The 27,002-nt window shown below is 33.7% G+C and overlaps 1 protein-coding gene across 2 annotated transcripts in view; it reads right to left on the reverse strand.

Moving 5' to 3' along the window:
- LOC149799924 (uncharacterized) overlaps window positions 1-27,002 on the reverse strand; it is a 174,868-nt gene that overhangs the window by 79,745 nt on the left and 68,121 nt on the right. For both annotated transcript variants that reach the window (XM_089959379.1, XM_089959378.1), the window contains exons 12-17: window positions 25,110-25,226; window positions 12,385-12,547; window positions 8,712-8,820; window positions 7,618-7,757; window positions 6,300-6,456; window positions 669-757 (exon numbers count right to left, since the gene is read on the reverse strand). In XM_089959379.1, the coding sequence (XP_089815505.1) occupies window positions 669-757; window positions 6,300-6,456; window positions 7,618-7,757; window positions 8,712-8,820; window positions 12,385-12,547; window positions 25,110-25,226 (775 nt within the window). The remainder of the gene's footprint in view (window positions 1-668; window positions 758-6,299; window positions 6,457-7,617; window positions 7,758-8,711; window positions 8,821-12,384; window positions 12,548-25,109; window positions 25,227-27,002) is intronic.

Here is a 27,002-nt window from a genome sequence, read left to right on the forward strand (position 1 = left end):
TTATAGTGTTACTTGAGGAAGGCATACATGGAGAGAAAGTCAAGCCATAAGTTTACTGATGATGCTATAAAATTGGGAAGAATAAGCTGTGTTGCTCTGTTCAGAACACAAGACTGACTCCCAAATATGACTGGTGCGTATCGCTGTGTTCAGATGAGTGACATAACAGCCACTGATACCACGTACATTTTGATTCAGCTGTTGTGTGTTGAGAAAAGACTTAATGTCTACAAAAAAACACACTGTAGGTTTTGACATTCTAAACAATGTAACAAATGAGACACTCAACAGGAGTCAAAGCTGCTTAAAGGTCAGCTGATCTTGACCAATAGATTGATGAATACAGGATCTTCATTTACTGCTGTGTTATTCTGGAGTTCATACACCCATGACTTGCATAGAAAATATTTTTTTTTAAGAATTCATGTTATTACCTACATAAATGCAAGCATCAAGCTGAACCAATAACACGGTTAATATTCACTTGATGAATCGAATTGCAGTCCTTATGCTCTACTGACTAATGAGTTGTAAACAAAGCATATCCAGCTAATATCGGGGAGGCAGCTCTTGGTATTTCAGAATTCATTTATTGTCCTTTCATATCCTATGGTAAGGAAAACAAAACAGAAAGAAAGGATGAAAACAAAACCGATTTGTAAGAATACCTGAGTTCCAAGAAGTGTGAACCTGGGGAATAATACAGCTTGTTTAGGAATTGCACTGCTTTGAGAAACACCATTTTCTGCAAGTGGACCTGAAATACAGATGCATGCAAAATGTGATTGTTTGCTGACACATAAATACTAAGGGGTAACGAGATCAATCCAACAGATGGAAGGGAATGTATCCCTTTCAAAAAAAGATTGGTTTGATGTCATTTGTTTTTTTTTTCAGAGCCTAATTCATAATTGCTAACAGCTTCATGTTGTAATAGCACTTTTTAAGAACACCAAAACACCTCATTTCAATCTTAATTGTAGCTGCAGTGGAATTATGCATGCACAAGTTTTACAAATGTATCCTGAAATCTTTTTTCAGGAATCCACTATTATCATCACTCAATATTTTAGGACCTTTTCTATTTTAAATTACAAATCCACAAAACAGAATGTATATATTTATATATACCAAATCTGATATGCATAAATGTAAATTAATTCATGGTGTCCACCAATTACTGAGGGCATTCAAATGTAAATTTGTAAATACACTATTTTCATGTCCACAGCAATTGCCTCTTTTAAATGCAAGGCAGTGAATCCTGAGTTACAGTTTTACAATGACAACACAAGTGTATAGTAAACTTAGATCTTTGGATATGACTATGTACAGGTGTGTGTGTGTGTGTGTGTGTGTGTATGCAGTGCTTAGATATGACTGTGAAATTTATATATGCATGTAAATATTGTACATAATTAAATTCTCAAAGACAGATTAGTTTTTTAACTAGCTGAGATGCCCTTTTAAAGTAAACATCTCAGTATTATTAAACAATGCCTATCTCAGTTAAATAACTTCATTATCAATCCTGGGAAAACAAGTCATGAAGTCAGATAATTTAAAGTAATGAGACTTACAAAATGAGAATTTATGACTTACCGTCTATCTGTTTGGGCAGTTTATAAAAGCCAATGTGATCTCTTAATTATGTAACACTGAAAAAGCTGACTCAGCAACATGCACTTCCTGTCTATGCTTTACATGACAATTCAATAATCTTCAACTGGAGCAAACTGTATTAATCTTTTGTATTCATTCAGCTATTATTTTATGACTATTTGGCAAGAGGATACATTCTCCCACATTTTTCAATGTAATGAGCATTATTTGAGGATGGATATTCAACAAAGAGTTTTAAATGAAAATGAAAACATACATAAACCTATATAGTTTTAAAGATTGTGGATGGTTTGAACCCATAGCTAAGTCATCATATCCATTTTTTCAAAAAATTCAATATTCCAACACTGTACAAGTGATAATCTTTAAGTCTATGATTTTCTTGGTCATAGTATTCTCAAAGGAGATATAAAGACTTTAGACAAATGATACAAAATGTCTGACATATGATTTAGCAATTTTGATCAAAGACAATAACTGGAATGCTTCATGTAAGTGAGGCAGTCAGTATCAAGACATGATAATATCAGTATGAATGAAGACCTCGCAGTGTCAGTATGAAGGAAGACCTCGCAGTGTCAGTATCAAGGAAGACCTCACAGCGTCAGTATCAAGGAAGAGCTTGCAGTGTCAGTATGAAGGAAGACCTTGCAGTGTCAGTATGAAGGAAGACCTCACAGTGTCAGTATCAAGGAAGACCTCACAGTGTCAGTATCAAGGAAGAGCTTGCAGTGTCAGTATCAAGGAAGATCTGACAGTGTCAGTATAAAGGAAGACCTCGCAGTGTCAGTGTCAAGGAAGATCTGACAGTGTCAGTATCAGTGAAGACATGACAGTGTCAGTACCAAGGAAGACCTGAGTAGGTCTAGCTCAGATAGATCGTTGACCCAAGACTTGTTCCATCTGAGAGGGGCTGTGAGAATTATCTTGCAATTCAGACCCTGTACATTCAGATTTAATTTTGATACTAGAACTGTGAGGCCATGGGAATAAGTAAAGGACCACAACACCTCCCAACTCCCAATTGATAGACAGTGCATCCTTGGTCCAAGTTTCAGGGTCTGGAACAAGTGACACAAAGGTGGGAAGCTGTGGTTCCACCTTGTCACAAACAAGTCAATCATCGAACACCCACAAAGTACATGAATCCGATGAAAAAATGATGGATGAAAGGACCAGTGCATATTAATAAAATATTCAGAACATTGGCCAGAACACTTGGTCTTCCATGAATGTGTCCAATTAGCAAGTCAATCTGAAGTTGGTAACAACAACAAAAGAAACAGCCTGCACAGGTCAGGTGATCTGGTGAGCCCATTTAAGGACTTAAGTCACCTCTACAGTGTTATCCAATACAATCAGGACTTACCTCCAGCACAGTCAGTTCTTCCAGACCTGAAAGATGTTATGATAGCTTAAATTTCTAGAAGGTTGATGTGAAAAGGCCATTACCCTTGCTCCATTTGCCACTGCTCACATCAAAGCACAGCAGCAAGTGGGCTCCCCAAAAATGTTTGCGGGGATCTGGACATATTGTAATTTCCAGTTAGGGTTGAACCACTGACACAGAAATAATCAAACATCATTTATGATATTGGCCTTCTGTTTGACTGGATCAGGAAAGGGGCACCATTGAGTCAACAGAGTAATTTGTAATGGGTGCATATAAAGGCAGTCAAGCAGAATGCTGGTACAAAGAGTAACCCAAGGAGTTGCATTACTCTCTCAATGAAAACAATATGCTGGAAACAGACTCTGCATTGGATGATCCAGAGGAAGCCCACATGATGAAGACACACTAGACTGAGATTGTTTATAAACTCTGTACCCTGGTGGACAAAACACTAGAATGGGTGAAGTCTGCATTTTTTCCATTTCCCTGGAAATCTGAGATGATTCAAGAGGGACAGAAGGACATTTCTACCCTTGAGAAGAATAGCATTGACCATATGTCTCTGGAGAAAATTGTCAAGATAAACCGCTGTTGCTGAAGGGGATGTCAATCTAATTAGGGTGATGATACAATCTATCTATTTGGTGAAAACCGAGGGGTTGATATTTAAATCAAAGGGAAGGACTCAATATTGATAAACTTTGTCACAGTAAAAAAAACAAAGAACGTCTGCGACTTCAGGTGAATAGGGATATAAAAAGTAGGCATTTGTAAGATCGAGGCTGACTGCATGCCGTTCCATTCAGATGGTGAGTTGGACAGATCTTGAAATCTCCATCTTGAACTTCAGCGGAAGAATGAATTCGTTCATGCCACTCAGATCTATAAATGACCTCAACTGCCCATTAGCCTTTTTGATAAAGACAGTCATGAAAAGAACCCTGGATTTTTACTTTTGTACAATCCCCAGTGCCCATTTGTTGATGAATGCTGTATCTCCTGCTGAAAAATATGTTCCTTATCCTATCTGATGGCAGATCCATTAGAATGGGAGAATTTTGCAGATTGAATAAATAAAATCCAAGCGCTATGAAATGACTTCAGTCCACCTCTGTTTTGCAAAATTAGGTTGATCCAACATGAGTTGCAGGATTCTTGCAACCACCGATAGGCTGTCTCCAGGCATTGACGGTGTTCAGGTGTATCAGAAAGCAGGAGGCTTGGGGTAGAGAAACTTGGTTTCTTACATACTCTGTAAGATTGCTCCCAGACTGATTTAGCAATTCAGGATGTCGATTCCCAGGTGTGTTGGTTGGTGGAATTTACTCCAAGTCAGAAAAGTCACTAATGTTGCCAGATCAAGTGGCGTGACAATGTTTCAAACTAAGTTTAATATACAAGAAACACGTCTATATCCACCTTATAATATACTGAAGCAGACATGTTAACTGCCATTACATTATTATCCAACACTGGGAGTTCAGTATGGTAAGCAGTCTAATGTGTCCTGTACCAGCGGGCTGAGAACATGGCTTTTACCTGGCTTTCTGAAATGAGATCATTAGTTGATCATTAATCTCCTTGAGTTTTGTTGATTTGGAGAGCAGACAGACAGGCGACTGTTCATCACTGTTGATGTTGATCAGCATTTTGACTTTACAGTCATGCATGGTGGTGGGTGATTTAGGGAATTCTAAAGCCAGCAACACCTGATATATATCTCTGGTGGCAGCCTTAAAACTAAACTATTTCCTATCCATGGTTGAATCAGACAAAATCTGTAGCTAAGAAGCATCTTCACACTCATTGTGTGAATATTCTTGGTCCTTGCCTTCTGCAATTTTGGGATAAACCATGCCCTGGGGTAATGATAATGCAATGCATCCTCCCCAAGGTTCACAATTGACTCTATATTTGGATGTATACTTAGTACATCCATACTTGTCTCCTCTTTGCCTTTTGATGATTTTTGAAGCAGGACTGGCCAAGCATCCTCGGGTCACAAATTGCATGTGCTGCAAGGGGAAGAATAGGTACATTGGCACAGACCCAGAAAAACTCGTGCCTTCTCTTGCTTTGCATTTCTTGCATTTACTGCATATAGAAAATATATTTCTCCAATGATAAAATAAAATAAACAATACACAAATTAACATATCAGTGTGTTAATAATTCATTAAATAATTTGCTAAATAATACCCATTATAAACAGAGTACATGAACTAAAGACAGTATGCATGAACATTTGAATGTCAATATGCATCAATGATAGCATGTTGTAACATACGGTATAAAATAATCAAGTCTGTAAAAGTAATGTTTTTCAAAAAAAATCATCTGTGTTCCAAACATATTGTATTAGCACCTGTTTATCAATCAATATTAATCCAAATGAATCCAAAATTTTGACAGGTTGGCTGAATTTCAAACACAAAGAATGGGGTTTAACAGGAGGATTATTCCATATAATTTTGTGTATGGAAGCGAAGCATAAAACTGGTGAAACCTACCAAAGTTAAGTGGAAGTGATGGGCAATTGTTACTGACCTTTGTCTATGTGATATAAATGGAGTTTCTCTTTTGGCTGAGCTAGACTCAGGAGATTGCATGTTTATATCCCCTACTGTTAATGTGATTGGGGAATGTATTCAAAGGATGAATGACTTTACAAATACAAAAGTCAATCAAAGCCTCTTACATGTCCACAAGTTCTGACCCTTGGGTAAAATTTACCTATCCAACACCAGTACATATATTGATTATTTTCATTATCCTTGCCACTTTGTTACTACAACGAAGTGAAAATGTAGCGCCTTCTGTCCAATCTATTCCCAGAAACTCAGTATTTTTTAACCTCTAGCACTTATCAATTAGGATGGGTGAAGACAAATTCTAATACTATTGTGCATGTTTACAATATCCCTCCAGTTATATCAGCAAAGTTTAGAATACCTGTGAAAAAAAGATGCATGAGGTCCAAATCATTACATCTGCACAAACTAATATATCAAATACTTACTGTGTTTATACAAACCAAAACCCATGCATGAATACAATCCCAATCATTCCACATTTTTACAAATATGTGGCACCTATTAAGTAACTTACTTTTCTCTAATAATATGGTAAATGTGCCCTACCCACATTTTTTAAAATCACAATAATAAGGCTGTCCACTAGTCTTATTATGGAAGAAATAATGTAATTGTACATCTGAATATACAGAAACGGTTATATGGTTCCAATACGCACTCAAAATTCACTGGTCAATAAAACAGTATACCTTGCTGAAAAGTGAAATCCCCCTTCTGTGAGTCAAGATCCAAAAGCTGAAGAAACTGAGTTGCTGTAGCTCCATATTTATCCTGGGCAAGATCCAATCTTTTGGCATCAGTTGTTATGGCGGATCCCCCAGACATGCTCCACATTTGAACGGATCCCTGGTACATACAGTAATAGAGAAGATAACCAGTTTAGGGTAAATTATTATAATGCAGAATCCTTACAATTATATCATTTCAGAAAACTCACTATATTTGTACCTTGCTAATTGGCAATTATTGCAATGAAAATGGATAAAAAAATCTTCTTAAGTCTTGCCATCTAAACATGATGTGATATATACTACAATATATTACTTTCAAAACTCTAAAACATCCAATAAGGAGAGCTGCTTCAAAATAGTTGGAGTACTTAACTTTATAACAAATTTTAAAGTTATTTTAACATAACAAAGCTTCAAGCAATCAAACAATCACTTATTCGTGCATAGGTTTGGTGTACATTTTATTTTGATACTCCTAGTTTATATCTATCAAACACAATGATCATTACAGCAAAGAATACAGGAAAAAGTACCATGTCACCAAAAAAATTTACAAAATAAAATAACTAAATCTTTATTAAAATTTCTTCAAACAAGCTGGAGATCACTGACACCTCTTACTGAATACACAAAGAAACATACATGTTGGTGAGGGAATTTTTTCAGAATGACACAATTACTGAGATCAATGACATTTTCAGCAACAGAAAGTCTGCAATCATTTTACTGCAGTTGTAATCACCAAAGATTTCTTAAGGTTTTGTTGTTTTATCATTTTCTTTCAAAGGATATTTAAGATTATTCAAACCTTATAAGAATTTGTCTTTTCTCATTATTTAATAATAGATACAAGTCATAACAAATTCATTTTACATTTTGTCTCTCCAAACTGTTGCCTGGGACACAGGAAGAAATGGTTAACATTCAGCATGTTTGTACGCATGTATATGCTTTTACCTGTATAGACGCTGACACCAACACCATATGTAGTACAACAGCTCACGTTTATTTAGTATGGTGAGCTCGACGCAGTAATGTGATAATTGATTATACTGGCTTACATCACAAACTCAAACAAAAAATATGTGCTTGCAAGTAAAATACTAACAGTGCAAGAAAGCATTACCAATGTACTATTGCAAACATTGACAAGATGTATACTTTATTAAGTTCTGAAACTTTTTCAAATGTGTTAACCACTGACTACAACCCTGAACAATGATACATGTCTGTTTTGAGGAATCTAAAAAACCTCCCCAACCCCCCAATATCCTACCGATTTACAAACAGTGATAATGCGATTGCTGTCCAGACTCCAGGAAAGGTCATCAATGGGATCGTCTCCTCTTGCCTCATTTGCCAGGGCTTTAATGGGTCTCCAAGGGACCATCCACAAATCACATACAAAAATATCTCCTGAAATAATATTAAACCATAGTTATGTTTCCATTTTTATTGCTGAAGTCATGTTTATATCTGTCATACATAATTTGTTCATAATTTTATTTTTGTAACTCCATTTAAGAAAAGATTTTGCCAGTAGCAAGGCACTAAAATGACCCCTGATATATCACCCCACCCCCCCAAAAAATGCACCACCATATCACCTTAATAATGTTCACTTGAAACTGAGTCACCAAGTATGGCAAAAGTACCTAGATTCTTAATTTAATTGTTGTGCCACTGGTTAAAAAGAAAAAGATGACCAATCAAGAGACAAGAATTTTACTTCAATATTATTTTGGTAAAAAAAATGAAAAAATTCAAAAATACTATAATTTATATTCGTGGAGTAAAATAACTGTGATTTTTTAAAAAAATCATTCCGTCAACTTCTTCTTACCATCCTTAACCACAGAAATCAAGCTGCATGCATTGTGAGAGGATGGTACATGACATTATCTGTCTTGGACACATGCGCTGAAACTAGCCAGGGAACAAATTTATCACAATACAATTGAAAGGTTAATTTTCTGGGCAAAATATTTGGGGAAAAATTGATAATTTTTATCTGTGCACCAATCACCTATAGAGTGACAATAAGTCATTTTTTTTAATTTGAAAAACTGGATGAATAATATTAACAAGCACTCTAGGCAACATATCTGAATTGTAATATTGTGTAACTAAAGATATTTATCTTGCTGTATGTACTTGCTTATGAAGACCAACTGAAAACAAATGCTGGCCGACCATGGCTGCTTCATGCCATGGTTGATTATTTAGACCAAAATATGGGCTGATTGGCTCAAATTACAGACTGTTTCAGCCCACATTAAATATTTAAAAAAAAAACAATGGAGCACACATACCTGATTTAATTTAATAGTTATTAATGTTTCTGCAAGCAAATATATATGTAGTTCTTACCATGAGTAGTTCCAAATGCAACAAATCTATGGTTAGGTGAGGGTCTAGCAATATGTATTCCATTACATCTACTGGCTATGTTCAGCCTGGTGATTTCAGGTGCAATATTCTGAAATTATAAATCACATTTAACAATAATACGGCTAACCTACATTTGCAGGCATCTTTTGTACTGCCACAAAAATCTTGAGGGGGTTCAATGTACAAATTAATATGCAAAATGTTTTATTTTTCTTATTTTCGCAAAATAGGATAAAATAACATTAGCTGCAAAAAACAGGTTTCCATTCTAGAATCAATATTGTTGTTATTTTATTGGAGACATCATATCTTAACCACGTAAATCTCTCTTATACGTAATGCAAAATGCTACAAAATAATATAGGAGGCACATTTAGCTTCAGTAGAATTGGAATTTGGAATGCAGTCAAAAACATTTAGCTATCCAAACAAAATGACCATATCTCAAGTCTATAGGTATCATTTTTTTCATGCATATTTTATTAGGCATAACATTATTTCAAAACAAATATCACAATTAGCAATTCTTTGCAAAACAACAAAATAAAAGTGATTAGTGGGTCAAATAACATCTTGATAATGCAAAGAGAGAGAGAGTCTAACGAGTCTAGTTGAACGTCTAAAAAGGTGGATAACCAAATTATTCTTCTCCATTGTAGATCCTACTCATGGATGACTGAAAGGTCTCTCACTGTTTTCTCATCACAACATAATGCAATGCATGAGAAAAAGTGATGACTATAGATATGTTCATTGTTCTGATCTTGCCTCTAATTGTAGATTTGAAAGAAATGTTCAAACTGTGATGAAATTATTAACAAGAAACAATTACTGAATACATATTTATTTTATTCTGTTGTAAATATTTAGGACATAACAGTAACAAAGGATGATTTATAAATTTCATAAAATGATTTTTTTACCAGTCAAGGGATCAAAAAGTAATAGATTATAATACAGAAGGATTTCATGATTCATGCCTTGGAAGAATAAAATTTAATGGTTTTAAAGAACTTTTCAAGATTCAAGCAATAAAAAATATATATTATCTTAGCTGGCTCCCATGGTCAGTTTGGCAACATTAGGACCAACTAGACATTATAGGAAAGTCTTTAGCTAAAATCCTCTTTGCCAACATAATAATAATAATAATAATAATAACAATAATACTAATAATAACAATGAGAACTTTGTATAGCGCTTAATCTTTAGAAGCTCCAAGTGCTTTACAACATTAAAAAAAACCTATAAGATAAAAAACATATAATAATATTATTAGAAAAACAAACACCATGAAATTAGAAAAACATTAAAAAATAAAAAACATGCTGAGAATATTTCAGGTAGGAATCATTATTAGGTCTTTAAGTTTGTTCTTGCAGTCGAAATAAGTGATTTTTGAGAGCCCTCTTGAATGTGATCACTGTGTCTTTGTGTTTAAGTTCAGTGGGCAATTCATTCTACATTGCTGGGTCCTTGTATGCAAAAGAACAATGTCCATATGACTTTGTTGTCATAGTGGGAATAATGAGTATACGATTGTCAGCAGAGGAGCGTAAGTATCTTGCTGGTGTGTACACATGGGTGAGATCGGATAGGTATATTGGACTAGAGTCCGACAGTGAAATGTAGCACAGAGAACAAATTTTGTGTTTGATTCTGGATCAAATGGATAGCCAGTGTAGGGTACAGAGCAGCGGGGAGGTGTGCTCTGATTGTGGTACTCTAAGCATGATCCGAGCAGCTGTGTTTTGAACTTTTTGAAGTTTCTGGAGTAGATGTTGAGATGAACCAGACAGAATTGAGTTATAATAGTCCAGTCTTGAAAGTACTAATGAACATCAACTGAAAGATATTTGCGAATTGAGCTGATGCGTCTCAGCTCAAGATATGCAGCCTTGCATATGTTCATGACATGTTGGTGCAATGTGGGAGTACAGTCCAGAGTAACACCTAGGTTTCGTACTGATTGTGTGAATTTAATGTTGGTGTTGCTGATATTTATTGTTTGAGGTAAAGGATGTGAATGAGAAAGTCTTTGTGTTGTGATCAGAATTGCCTCAGTTTTATCATCATTCATCTGCAGCTTGTTACAAGTCATCCATGATTTCACATCAGGAATGCACCTCTCTACACCTTGGATGGTAGTATCAACTTCAGTTGGGTGGCTAGATTTGTATATTTGGGTGTCATCAGCGTACAATTGGTGAGACACTGGATGATGATCTATGACACTTGAGAGCGACTGAGTGTATAAAATGAAGAGAACAGGTCCAAGAACAGACCCCTGTGGAACACCACAACATAGATCAACTGGGCTGATCAGGAGGAATAGCAATAACAAGGTCTTACAGTTACCAGTGGGACAGACATATTGTATATCCAAGCAGCACCTATTTCATTTAGGACCAGCAAGGTCATGGAACAGATGTATGTGTAAACATTCAAGCAATCCTTGACATAGCTTAGGAGGATAGCAATAAAAAGCTTGACCTAATGGACAGATGATGGACAATAGGACATCTTCCAAGCTCTTCAGCTCATGAAAATTACACATTATACAGTATTTAAACACTTTTAAGAATAGTTTTCAAGCTTATTCAAAATACAATATGTTCATTTCATACATCACTCCCTCACTATAAAGTGTAAAGTGTACATTCTCTGTACAACACTCCCTTATTATAAGGCCTTTCATTATAACAAAGTTCCTCTTATTGGCCGGGTGTGGTTATGAATCTCATCTCATTAAATGATAGTAAAAATATAAGTATTATGTACTTCATTTTATAAGACAGTCTCACTATAAGGCCCATCATTATAACACTGTTCCTGTTATAAGGTGTTTATGAATGTGGATCCCATTTCATTAAGTAGTAGTAAAATTATATGTATCATGTACTCCATTATAAGACAGTCTCACTATAAGGCCCATCATTATAACACTGTTCCTGTTATAAGGTGTTTATGAATGTGGATCCCATTTCATTAAGTGGTAGTAAAATTATATGTATTATGTACTCCATTATAAGACAGTCTCATGATAAGGCCCATCATTATAACACAGCTCTTGTTATAAGGTGTGTATTATTGTGGATCCCATTTCATTAAGTGGGAGTATAATTATATCTATTTTGTACTTCATTATAAGACAGCCTCACTAAAAGGCAGTACATTCTATAGATCCGACGCACAACATTACAAAGAGGAATTACTGTCACTGAGAGGATGACTGCATCTTGTACAAAAGAATCCTAGAACAAAAGTAAATGTCTGTAATTAAATTGTAACCTGCTGTTGACACTAATGAAAATTATAGCAATTAGGTTATCAAGATCGTGGTGTCACCAGCACTGCTTAGAAGGTTATGGAGATCATGGTGTCACCAGCACTGTTTAGAAAAGAATGCTTAGAAGGTTATGGAGATCATGGTGTCACATGCATGGCTTAGAAGGTTATGGAGATCATTGTGTCATCTTCACTGCGTAGAAGATTATAGACATCATGATAAATTATATTCAAAGCTTTTAACTCCACAATAAAATGGAATAAATCTCTTGGGATGCAGTTGGCTTTGACTTACAAGTATACACAGTTTTTTTCAAAATACTCTTGTCATATCTCTTTTCAAATAAAAATCAGCCAGACTCACTTTCCAGTACTCCAACTCTTTTAGCCTGTAAGCAAGGTAGCATCTTTTGTCTCGTGCAGCTTTAGGTGCATCAAGCAGGGAAGGTTGAAATGTTCTATTTTCTATAGGGGTTATGGTATGAAATTCGAGTAAAGTTACATCAGGTGCATCAATGTCTTCATCACTGAAAAGAAAGTTCAAAATACAATGAAATGAAATGAAGAAAATAAAAATTAGTGCTTTCATAATTTCTCTGAATGTAAATTAGCCCATGGGCAATTTAATTTTATTATTTTACCTGCACATTTAAATGTTTACTTTCCCTGCCTAAACATGTTACAGGTAGTATCAAATTTAATCTTACCTGATATCAGCTTTTGAATCTGAAATATATCTTGCCTAGGCAATAGGAAGTTGGAATTCTAAATATCTGGTGTGACTGTTGAGTGGTACATACTGTACTGTCTTGCTTCAAATGGCTTAATATAAAACACATTACATCATGCCATTTGGAACCAAGAGGGTATTGTATTATTATACACACAATTACAAGAGAAACAATCACTATAAATGGAAATTATAAAGCTTATATAAAATGTTTGGCTGAAATCTGTGTAAGAACTAAACTGATTGGTTACAAAACAAATATCAGAGGTTTACAAAAATGAAAACCTGTATAATGTAGAATAACAACAGTGCTGTGAATGATAAAATCTACTCATCCCATTTTTAATTTAATTAATATTGACTAATGAGTTAAATAATCCTGATGCTTGGTACAAGTATGTAGTCTTGATCTAACCTACTGTCCAGAAACAATTATTTTCTCATACATCTTACCATGACATCAACATTTTGTCCTTTCGACTACTAAATCAAAGACTTTTCTGATAACGGCAAGCCATCTGCAAACATTCATCAAGAAACTTACTCTTTAAAAAAATGTATCTCATGCATGCAACAATTTTCTTTCAGTCATAATGATCTGAAGTTTCAGTGGCTCAAAAATCCATTGGCCTCTTCCATACTTTAACAACAAGTCCTCCAGATACTTTGGTCAAGGTACATCATCTAATACTAAAGTTCTTATCAAAATATAATTGTGTTTCGTTTACTCATAGCAACCTTGACCTTTGACATATAATTCATCAGACATCTTAAATCATATATATATATATATATATATATATATATATATATATATATATATATATATATATATATAGATATATATAAACCATCCACAAACTCTTGTTAAGGCAGATGGTCAATAACTGAAATTCTTGCACATAAGCCATTTTTCAGCCACATCACCTTTGATGCTTTGACCATAAAATCAATAAGCCATTTAGAAATTTTATTCCAGGTCTCAAATATAGTTACAGTGTGAAATTCCAGTTTTCTTGTCTCAGTAAGAGCAACCTTAAGAGCCTAAAGTCAGTAAGTTTCTTCCTTGCCCCAAATGTAAGCAACTTGCAAAGTTTGATAAAGGTAGACAGTGGAGAACTGTGTATTGTGGATAAATAAAATGGGGAACATATGAATGGATGGATGAACAGAGGGTTGTAAAGACGAATATCATAATATTATACATTGCTGTGCACTCTGTCAGGCATATATTGAGTTTTTCTGATTAGCATATATAAAATAAATGCCAAATATTCAAATCTAAATATTTTTTCAAGCTATTAAAACATTATTCATGTCTGCTCTACAAGGAATGGCTGTATCTACTTACTGAACTGAAAAATTCAAGAAAATACATTTAGTTTCATCAAAGTAGCAAAAAAGTAAGTTTATTATGGTAATTATTGATCACATATGAAAAGTTTCTAAAGTAACAATTTTATTCCATGTTGTTTCTTTTATAGGTAAGCTACTGCTATCTTTGAATACTGGCGGATTAAAAAAGAAATTAAAAGAAAACAATCCCTAACTTGGGCATGAGATTGCTAACCTGGCTAACCTCATAGCTGCCACAATTAAGCAATATGTATTTACATAAGAAAACATTATTAATATAATTGGAGTAATTATTCACTCATATCCAGGTTGATTAACCTTAATTAGATTAAATTATTTAGTAAAATCAACTCTGATTGGCTTTCGAGGACATCCATATCTGACAGAAGTTTGTAACAGCTGAAATCATTGATATTACAGTGACACTTGTAGAACCAACAAAAACCACAAGAGTTTGCTAACTAGATTAAATTGATGATCTCATCCCTAGACTTCAAAGATGTCCGATGTGAAATTTGTTTCCAAATCTGTGGATTGGCTTTGGAGAAGTTGAGAACAGCAATTTTGACAGATAATGCATGATAAACATGGCATCAGCTCATCTGACCTTATGGCGAGGTGAACAAAAACAACTCAAACAAACAAGCATAAGACAAGAAAAATTAGTAAATTAAAATAACAGTAATAGATAAAGATATCACCAAGTTTACAAATTTTATGTTGTTTTATTTAAAGTGGTCACTAAAAGCTTGTATATACATCTGAAAGTCTTAAAAAAGCAACAATTTGAGTAAGGAATCAATTAACATAATTCATAATTCAAATAACATGGTATCATAATTAATGAAATTTTCCATACCTTTAAAAAGAAATCAATAATGGTATGATAAAACATTTTGGATAAGAAAGGTCATTAATACATCTAGGAATATATGTGAAAATAAAAGTTCCAATTCCAAACAAATTCCTCAGGCATCTCACACAGAAAATGGAACAATAGGAAAAGATGAGAAAAGTATGTGTGCATGCACTAAATAAGATCCAGTTTCTCTCTCATAAAATTTGCTTTTTACATCATACTTTATATATCACTTTGCTAAGCCTTGTTTTCAGGGCACAACAGCCAGTAATAAATATAATGCAGCAATTAAATAATGAAATCAGTAATGTCCAGTATTATTCATAATTTGTAACATGGGATACCACGTTATTTCTGAAAAAACTGTAATATGTACCAAGGTATACCATAATTATGTAAAGGATGAACAACATAATGCTCTGGGGCAGGGGCTTGACACCTTTTCCTAAAAAGATATTCCACCTGTAAATAACTGAAAAAATATCTTGCACTGATTTATAAGAAGATAACAGCATGTTTTACCTATTGAATTGTCTAAATAGAAATAATTATCTTCAGATATGAGAAAAGAAAATTTCCTAGCTCAAAAGAAAATCACTGTATCCTCCACCCACCCAAAGTACCTAACAGTAGATGAATTTGCTATGAGTATGACAACAGATGTACAAGTTGTAATTTAAAAACAGGATGGAAGGATGAATTAAGGATGATTAAGCTTACACTATTGTGGACAACCTGTGAAAGGCATTTTAATGACATCAGAGTTTGTTGATAAAAATATAAAGTGTGGACACTGAAGTCTACAACTTGCAATGTACATCACTGATATGATAAATAAGGAAACTTTGTGTGGGATGCCAACATCTGTGCAAGATATTTTTCAGAGAGAGCAAGTAAACATCAAGTAATCATAAAGCACACTCAACAAATGAGAATTTAAAAGTATTTAATGGACTTCATAAAGTGCCTGATATTCAAAAACAGAAAACAAGTGTAGGATTATTCACAGTCTTACAAAGGAATGCTAAATCTGAAATTGTTCCAAAAGTTGCTCTTGGTCAGATGATCTTTCACAACATCCATTTGGCCACCATGTTTCCATACACAACACATGTCAATGTGAATAAAGTATCATAAATATGATTACTGTGACAAATACAACTGTTTTGTAAAGGAAGTATTATTTTTTTATCATGAAATATGAAAAGATGCTGTTAATACATATATAATTAAATTTTTTACAAAGAGTAATCAGGAATTTCCATACATTCCTTACTTATGGAAAATAATGACGTACCAGTACAGTGCGAGAAAAAAAATGATGGTATGTACCACCAGAAAATAAATGTGTTAAACCAGTATATCAGTAATATCAACAACTCCAATTCACATTATTATTAATTCTTCATACAGAGCTTTTTAACAAAATCTAACTTCTTACTGAGAACATGTAATATGACAATATCGACCTAGTTAAATTTCCTTCCATTTTTAAAACAAGTTTTGCAACAGTTTTATGTTTTGCATGACATTTTTGGGAAAAATTAAGTTTAAGAATCATTTAAGATTTGTTAAAGAGGCATTCAATTCACAAATTCTGCTTTTATAAAATAGTTTACTGAAGCAAAATTTTATAGAAATTGTATCCCCCATTTTAGCAAGGCATGTGTCAGTCTCAAATATTTTACTGTGGAGTGATCCATAAAAGTACAATATTTTGAATTAATTGCTTGAAACAATTAGAGAAAGGTATGAGGTGCCTGTCATGTTGCATATGGCAAACCAAACTGCCAAGAATATCAGGCAACAAAAAACTTCTTGTACAAGTAGTTTTTGGGAAACATCATAAAAATTTAAAAAATAATGCAAACTAAATTCAAATAGAATAAGATAGTGAATTATTAAAGTGTCATGGAGTGCAAATAATGTTGTATAGGTAGTGAAAAAGCAACTATAACAGCTGCATTTGTTTGATCTAATATACAATGTCTAACATGATTTATTAAACACTGCTTAATCTGAAAAGAGTAAGTAATCTGAAACAGTAATATTTTTTATCCTCTAACCCCTGAATACTCTTCCCCATTCCCATGTTCCCATGACAGTGACTGACAGCTCCTAACTCAATTCCTGATACAGTGTACATATTTGGGATATGCAAAGGCTCTTGCACAACATTATTACACAAAAATTACTGTGCCAGACAGATTTTTGTAAAACATTCCATGTGGTCATAAAACGTTGCAACCAATAACAAAACATATGAATGCTTAATTATTAAATGTACTAAAACTGTGTCATTTTTGGTTCTTAGTTAGTTTTCCTTCAGTTATATTCCTCTAAAAATATGCATTAAAAATAATTTTTGTTTCCAGACAACTAAACCAAAAAAATCTTGCCAAACAGCAGTATTTTATGAGACTCTATTTTTAAAACTCTTTAAAAGTTAATTAATTATTTACAAGAATAAAATTTACTATTAGTGTGTTTAAATAGTTGAGAAAACATTATGATCAAACAAATGTATGAGATAATTATGGGCACCTGGGTACCTTAAGTTCAATATATTACCTGATGACATGCCAACATACTAATGAGTTATTTCAGTTCATTTTGCTGGTGTGTGTGTATATATATATATATATATATATATATATATATATATATATATATATATATATATATATATATATGCATTTGCTGATAAATGTTGGAAAATACAACTGTTATTGAAATTTGCATACATGTCTCTCTTTGTTATTGAAATCTGAATATGTGTCACTTTTCTTAACTTAGGAGAAAACTAAAATCAAGCATTATATTTAGTAATAACAATATAGGTTTGGTGAATTTCCATCCAATGATTTAGAAACAGTTACAGACAGACAGACAGATGAGCAAATGAACAAAAAATGGATATCACCCAATCATCAAAAAAGTGTCAAAGCATGTGACAGTTATAAGTGGATGCATATTTACATATCAGTTAATAGCAATATCAATCAGTATCCAACACTGACCAGGCTGTATATACCAAAAGCAATCAGTATCCAACATTGACAAAGATGTACATATCAATAAATATCAATAGCAATCAGTATCCAACATTGACCAGGGTGTACATATCAATAAATATTAATAGCAATCATTATCCAACATTGGCCAGCTGTACATATCAATAGATATCAACAGCAATCAATATCCAACAATGAACATGATGTACATATCAATAAATATCAACATTACTCAGTATCCAACATTGACCAGGCTGTACATATCAATACATATCAATAACAATCAGTATCCAACATTGACCAGGCTGTACATATCAATAAATAGCAATAGCAATCAGTATCCAACACTGACCAGGCTGTACATATCAATAGCAATCAGTATCCAACACTGACCAGGCTGTACATATCAATAGCAATCAGTATCCAACATTGACAAAGATGTACATATCAATAGCAATCAGTATCCAACATTGACCAGGATATACATATAAATAGCAATCAGTATCCAACATTGACCAGGCTGTACATATCAATAAATATCAATAGCAATCAGCATCCAACACTGACCAGGCTGTGCATATCAATAACAATCAGTATCCAACATTGACCAGGCTGTACATATCAATAAATAGCAATAGCAATCAGTATCCAACACTGACCAGGCTGTACATATCAATAGCAATCAGTATCCAACATTGACCAGGCTGTACATATCAATAGCAATCAGTATCCAACATTGACCAGGATGTACATATCAATAGCAATCAATATCCAACATTGAACAGGATGTACATATCAATAGAAATCAGTATTCGACAATGACCAGGTTGTACATATCAAGATCAATCAGTATCCAACATTGACCAGGCTGTACATATCAATAGCAATCAGTATCCAACATTGACCAGGATGTACATATCAATAGCAATCAATATCCAACATTGAACAGGATGTACATATCAATAGAAATCAGTATTCGACAATGACCAGGTTGTACATATCAAGATCAATCAGTATCCAACATTGACCAGGCTGTACATATCAATAGCAATCAGTATCCAAAATTGACCAGGATGTACATATAAATAGCAATCAGTATCCAACACTGACCAGGATGTACATATTATTACCAATCAGTATCCAGCATTGACCAGGCTGTACATATCAATAGCAATCAGTATCCAACATTGACCAGGCTGTTACAAAATAATTCCTGATTCACAACCTGCCTGTTGTGAACAATAAATAAATATGACAAGGCTTTGCAGAAGTAGAAGCTACTTAGCCAATAATGTTGGATCAATCCAACAGTGACCAGGCTGTACATATCAATAGCAATCAGTATCCAACATTGACCAGGCTGTTACAAAATAATTCCTGATTCACAACCTGCCTGTTGTGAACAAAAAATAAATATGATAAGGCTTTGCAGAAGTAGAAGCTACTTAGCCAAAAATGTTGGATCAATAAATGCAATGAGCTATACATATTCAATTTAATGATAGTTCCACTATATACCACTCATCTCATTGGCAAATCCTCCACATACATGTGAACCTCCTTTTCTTCCTAAGAGGAAGAGTGTCTCCTGTCCCTGTCATCACTCACTGAACTCTCCAGTGTACTCAAAAGTCATTATTGAAAAAGTCAACATTTTCCATTTATTTTTAGCAATGGTTCCAATGTAGTATATTTACAGTAAGATTGCCTGTGATCATGTGGGCAAACAAGCTTAACCAAGTCAGGACAATTTTGTTGCTGATTTCAAGCAGCATAATCAGTTAACATGTAGCTTTCATTCTTTAGGCAGGGCGGGTTTAGCTTAAATGTCTTAAGTTTGTCAAGATGAATTATGCTGTGTGTGATCAAAGTATTTCCAAAAGGATTAGAGACACTAGACTATGATAGGGTAATTAAAGAGCACAATCAGCATAAAACAATTAACATTACTCTGATTCTCTCCAAAGGGTATGCACTGTTATGCATTTCAACACTGCAATGAATAATCACATTGCAAAAGCTTATATAAACACCAATGACCAGGAGTTTTTGTTGTTGTTGTTGTTGTTGTAGGGTTTAACGCCATTTTTCAGCACACGATAGGCTATACATGGCGGCCAGTATTAATGGTGGAGGAAGAACCCAGGAAAAACCCCGGAAAGAACCAACGACTCACGAGAAGCTACTGGCAAGCTTTCTCACATACCCACATTGGCCAAATCAAAGTCTCGAACCTACGCAGACAGAGGTGAGACAGCAGTGATCCGTAACGGAGAGCACTTTAGACTACTTGGCCACTTGGGGCCCCGACCAGAAGTTTATAAACATGACAGCTTAAAAATGTTTGGAGGCAAATTGCAGATTGTTTTAAACATCGCTTCAATGAATGATCCAATCTTGAAAATACAGACAAACACCAGTGACCTTTGTTTAATCCTCTGTAACCACAACCATTTAAAAAGTAAAAACTGTTCTAAACAAAATAGAAAGCAAGCAAAGGATGAAGGTAGCTACTGGTTCCCCAATTTGTATAGGTCATACCAGTAGTGTCATTTCTCATAGACAATAAGTCAGACTAAAGTACATGTCACTAACTGCCATTGTATGGATGTACACAGTTAATTCAAAGATTTGTCTAGTTTTCTTTTGTTACAACCTACACAACACTAAAAATACTATAATGAGAAATCATTTAAGGGTTTCAGTACTGCATTCAAGTACATATTTATCTATGGAGTTAATCCATAATGCATGAGGTAAATGAGGTATTTATCTTTGTCTTATAATAATGTTAGTAAGTGACAATCATTTTCCAGATTATTAAAGTGTGATGATACTGATGATAATGAGGGCAACACAGGTGTCTGCAATTAGGCTTAAAGACATAATGGGTATGATAGTATAATGCATGCATCAATACTTCATGTGAGCAATCTTACTGACATAAAAACAACATTATATGCCAGGGAGTGCAATAAATGCTCACTAATCTGATTAGATAAGTTTTCTTATCTCATATTGTTAATATTCGTAACTGCAGTGAAAGAGGAAATTAATGACTACATAATGACTCCCAGAAAAGAACTTCCCAAAACTGACCCAGACTGTACCGATCTTGAGCAGTTCTGGAAGGCATTTAGCTACCTGAATATACTCACAGGCAGAGAAAACAATTTAATCTTCTTGGTGGACTCAGTAAAATTGTATTAACATTGCAACATTCCAATGCCGACATTGAAATAACATTTCCATTCTGTGGAAAATTCAGACTGGCTCATGTGGAAACCTGGATCAAATAACAATTCATCATCTCCGAAGTGTTACCATGTATATTTGCTTATGAGTCCAACTGCAAACTGCACAGACCCAGATCTTCTGTTTCATAATGTGCCAACAGATCTGAGTCTTTGCAGTTTGTTAAGAGTAATTGGTAGAACAAACAACACAACCCTGACCTGCAGGCACATTATGTAATGGAAGACCAGCATCTTTGTTGTTTGCAGTTTGACTCAACTTATGAGTGTATATGGTAAGATCAACAATGATGAGGACTGCCACCTATATAATCCAGGCAATTGCCTCCAAAGAAATCCTAAAATGTTTGAATTACATATGAGGCAAGTATGAATGGCAACATGTTCCTGTGAAAGACTGATATGGTGCAATGATGTGTCTATCTTTCATATTTTTAAAAAAATTAAATTTGTTCAGTAGTTGCATGTTAAAAAATCAGGTTGACGAATATCCTTTGAAGTCAAAACTCTTTAAGAAATTTTACAAATCTCATTGAATACTCATTAGCTACCTAAATCTACATGTGAATAGATCTTAATTGGAAATAATTAACAGAACCTTTCAAGAAGCAATTATAGCATAAATTATACACAAAATGACACTGAATTACAATTGATAGAGATCAGATGGATATACAGATTTATACAGAAGTAATGCAGCAAAGATAAATACAGAAGCCACAGTATCCTCTAACCCAAGAACTAAAGCATGATATAGTCTTGAATGTGCTGGCTTCCTCTACTACCACTGTGTATATACTTACCAAATAAATATTTTTTATCTAGATGAAATAAAGTTGGAAATAAAAATATATAGAACTGTTATTGGCATTAAGTCTAAATGTTACCAAGAATAGCATATTTACTTAAAAATTAAAATTAAATGCTCCATTCTATTTGTATCATATCTGAAATTATAATAAATAGCTGAAACTGAAACAATAATTAATTTATAGCATGACATAAAATAATCAATTATAGTAGAGGAAACTGATGTATAGTAAATGAGAAAAATAGGATCACTCAGTTATTATATGTTAGCCTTACATGACTTTTGAAAATCTCATTTATGATGTCATTAAGTGTTATTATAAGTTTCACACATAGAAACATTATGATTTAGTACATGAATCAATATAACACTGTAAGTCATGTGAAAAATCAAATGCTTTTAGCAAATCTGACAAGGAAAACAACTTGAGAAGAAATAAATAGCAAAGCATGATGCAAAAGCCACCTGCACAAAGTGTATGTCACCTAAATGCAGAAAGTTCTATAATTTGATGATACAATGACACTGCAGTACACACATCTTGCATTTAGTGGAAAAAAAACATTGCCACAGTGGTCTTTTAATCAATCAAATTTATCCAATATGGATTAAATATAGCTGTTTTCATGATTTCTATAACTGGTCTATGAAGGGCTTATATGGATTAACTTCAACTGACTCTACTGGAAAGTCACATGGTTGTATGGTACTTACCTGTCTTTTGAACTATAGTAACCATTGAAAAATGCTCTTTTTTTAACTAAATGCTAACTTACATTAAAGAAATAATTGCAAAAATACATAATGCTTTTAGTCCTTCAATGCCAAAAATCAAAATAAATTCACAAAATTATCTCTCATGGTTTTATACATTCATAACCCGATTATCAACTGTGACATTGGTATTTGACTGTACTAATTCAACATCCACTGAGAAAATAATGAAAGATTGTTAAAATCACAAGTAACAATTCAAATTTTAGAGGTCTCATTACCAATATAACATTATCATAATCAGCACTAAAAACATTCAAACACAAGTCCCCTGAAAGGCACTTACATATTCCTAGAGATCAATGATACATTTAACTCATCAAAAACCCAATGAGAATATTTAGCTACATCTCAAAAAAATATAAAGGTATAATGATTTTAATTACCATGGTTATGTGGAAATGATAAGAGTTGTTGTTGTTGTTGTTGTAGGGTTTAATGCCATTTTCCAGCACATGATAGGCTATACATGGCGGCCAGTATTAATGGTAGAGGAAGAACCCAGAAAAACCCCTGAAAGAACCACTGACCCACGAGAAGCTACTGGCAAGCTTTCTCACATACCCACATTGGCCGAATCCAAGACTCAAACCCACGCGGACAGAGGTGAGATGGCAGTGGTCCGTAATGGAGAGTGCTTTAGACTGCTCAGCCCGGGGCCCAAAAATGACAGAGACTGAGAGACTCTGCTACATAAAAAATGGAACTGCAAGTAAGTCAAATTGATATGAGTGAAGATGATAAAGCAATTTGTGGAATAGTTTGCATGAACTATTCAAAAAATGAAATTAGGAATATGAGAAATGTTGTGATTTTTTATTTATTTCAAGAGCTGCTTCATAAACATTAACTCAGGTATTTAGTCTAAAAAATACTAGCCCACTGCTCCTATCCCAAGCAGTCCATTTGGGATGTTGGTTTGTATATAAACTGTGATCCTGGTTCAAGTTTCACATGCTAAAGTTCTCCTGGAAATAACTCGTGAAATTTTTATTAAATTGATAAAACATATAGCTATTAAGAATTTAATGAAAGAACTGTATATCATATATAAACCACAAACATTTTTCGGCACATCTTACATAATATTGCTAATCAATGAAACTTTCTTGATGCAAACTTTCTCAAATAAAATGAATAATCAACTGGCAAGCTTCAGATAATTCACAAATCATTCAAAAACCTCCGGATTTATCTGCTTGCCTGTTGTTAATTAATTTTTCAAGAAAATTTTACAACAGTAAAAATTGTAAGCAGACATGCATGTTCATTAAAATCTTGTAATAATTACAAAGTGATCTGGACATTGCTTACGTTTCATGCAATCCAAAAAGTGGCCAAGTACAATCACTCGTAATTACTTTCAAAGTAGTAACCAGTTACAAATTAGTCACTGTGATTACCCAGAATATATCTCTCTCAATTTCAAGGAAATTCACTATAATCAACTAATTTTGCACAAACACATGGAAAATAGAGGTGTTTATATATTTTTTTGGGGAAATCATGTAGTGACTTTTTTAAAGCATGTCTTTTAAAGCATGTCTGTGATATGTGGCTCAAAAAGATGAATTTTTAACATGTGCTGTGTTGAAATCTTAACTGGAAAATTGAAAATTAATGAATTTCACATGGTTTGCTTTCTATACTGCTAGAAAAAAGGTTTAGGCAAAAATGTTAACATCATAATGCTTTTCTGTCCACATTAAAAGTCCACATTCAATTTTCACAAACCAAATATCTGAGTTTTAAAGTATTTGGTACTGCAGCAATAAGAAAAAACATTTTTCATTCAGCAGTTAATGTTTATTAAAACACTGACACTTGAAGTTCAGCACTTCCTGAATGATATGCAGGAAACTGACATGCTTATCACCTTGTTATTAAGCAAAATGTCAAACTTCTACTGGTACCTGATGGCTGATTCTTCAAGGGACAGCAAACAGCACATGTTGTGCCATAAAACCATGATAAAATATGCAACACTGTTAATAACATTGCATAGACATCCACATGCTTTAGTGGGCACCCACCCCTTTAGAACTTCTTTCTCCCATAACTCAATGACCAAGGTAGAACAATCTAAAATCCAAGGTGTGTGTACTGCATGACTGATAGTCACAAGACAGACTTTGAAGGGTTTTAGTCTAAAATTTTACATTAATTTTCTTACCATCATTGTCCTTTGCATTTCTCAGCTATTAAATATTACTTCACCCATTTTCTTTAAAATAGGAGTCAATTAGAAGAAACTGAATATATTAGTCACTCTTTTATATGGCATAACTTACTCTTCCTCCTCCTCTTCAACCACCACCTCTCTGCCCTTCTCATCAACTTTTTTGTATTTTATCTTTTTCTTCCCGAGTTTGTTCAGCAGTTGCTGCGAATGATCCCATATATCTTTTCTACAACATAAGCAATACAAGTAATATTACTACATGTAACAACAGTCACTGAACTGACTACATGTAACAACAGTCACTGAACTGCAAATCTTCTGAACCAATAAGTCATGTCTCTATTTTTGAAGTTATAATTTGAGTAAGTGAGACATTTTAAAATACAAGTTGGTATACTAAATTTGATATATCACTGTTTAATTAATCAGACTGCTATATGTATGCTTTCAAAAGGGTCTTTTACAGGTCAAAGGTCAGACATATCAGTTCAAGTCTGAGTATACAGACCTGCTTTCCTAAAGGGTCTTTTACAGGTCCAAGGTCAGACATATCAGTTCAAGTCTGAGTATACAGACCTGCTTTCCTAAAGGGTCTTTTACAGGTCCATGGTCAGACATATCAGTACAAGTCTGAGTGTACAGACCTGAGACTCTGCCTCTAGCCTACGAAAATGAGAAATGTGCCTTTGAACAAGACAAATACCACAAACAAAGCCAACAAAAAAACATCTGCAGATATTTATATAACTCAATTTTGGATAATGTTACATTGTTACATTTAATTTACTAGCATCAATATTTTTATTGTATACTATTACACTATCAACATCCTTATTTACTGTATTATGTCATGTTGTCAATATGGTTCTACGTATTTGTAATAATGAAAAAAGGCATAGGTTCAGTGTAAAATCTGATTTGCTTGAATTTTACCAAATCATGCACAATTTCAGGATTCTTATTTATTTCTCAAAACAACTGTGCTAAAAAAGTCAAATGTATCTAAACTACACATCATAATTGCAAGTCCTAGTTTTGCTTGCTTTATCAAATCTCCCCATTTTTTAAAAAATCTTATAATTTTTTTCAAGTAGAGGGGGAATTGTTCCCCTAACTCTAAATTTCAATTCTAATAATGGATCATGTTTGCCATAGTGTGATAAGGGCTTCTTCCAATGTATTACACATACTGTAGATGATTAACAATTTAAGTGATATATTTCAACAAGAAGATGGAATCATCTACATCCCCTTCCATGCCAAACACTCTGTTAGAAGACAGAAGACTTTGTGAAAGATGCATATATAACAAGTTTATATATTCAAAGTATACAGGGATGTGATAGGAATTATGCGTATATTCAAGGTGAATGTGGGTCAGTGAAACTTGGCATGTTAGCTTCTAATGAAATGTAGATGGGTAAAAGTGGAAGTCCGAGTCAGCATGTACTTCTCTGTATAATCTTATGCATCAATTAGCTAACATAATAACGTAATGCATGATGCATATATTTAAATACAATTATAACATCATTTTAGTCTTTTTATACAATGACATTTTGACTAGATTAGTATGAACTGCACATCTTTAACAGGAACCCAATTTGTATGCAAAATTTCATATCTATATCTTTTAAAGTGCTTGATTTTTTTCTCTAGAAATGAAAGTGTGTGTAATAGATGGATGGAGAGATAAACAGAAAGAAAACAAGAGTCATTATATGGAATTGATGCTCTACTGGGCAAAAAAAATATCCAGGAATTCAAGATAAGACTATTTTTTTTCTTTTAAATGTCAAGTGTTGAAAACATATCTGATATTCTTCAGCAATAATAATATTTCCAAATTAGCTGCTGTAGTTGTCAGCCTGGCACCATTTTCATTTCAGTCAAAGCAGGCATAACTATCTTTTGGAGAAAACTTCATCCCATAATGTTCATCCATTCAGGAAGCGACAAGATTTTTAAGATGGTCATCATGGCAGCCATAATGCTTGGATGA

This window comes from Sinohyriopsis cumingii, chromosome 5 (assembly GCF_028554795.1).
Source record: "Sinohyriopsis cumingii isolate HCF-2022 chromosome 5, ASM2855479v2, whole genome shotgun sequence".
NCBI classification, from domain to species: Eukaryota; Metazoa; Mollusca; class Bivalvia; order Unionida; family Unionidae; genus Sinohyriopsis; species Sinohyriopsis cumingii.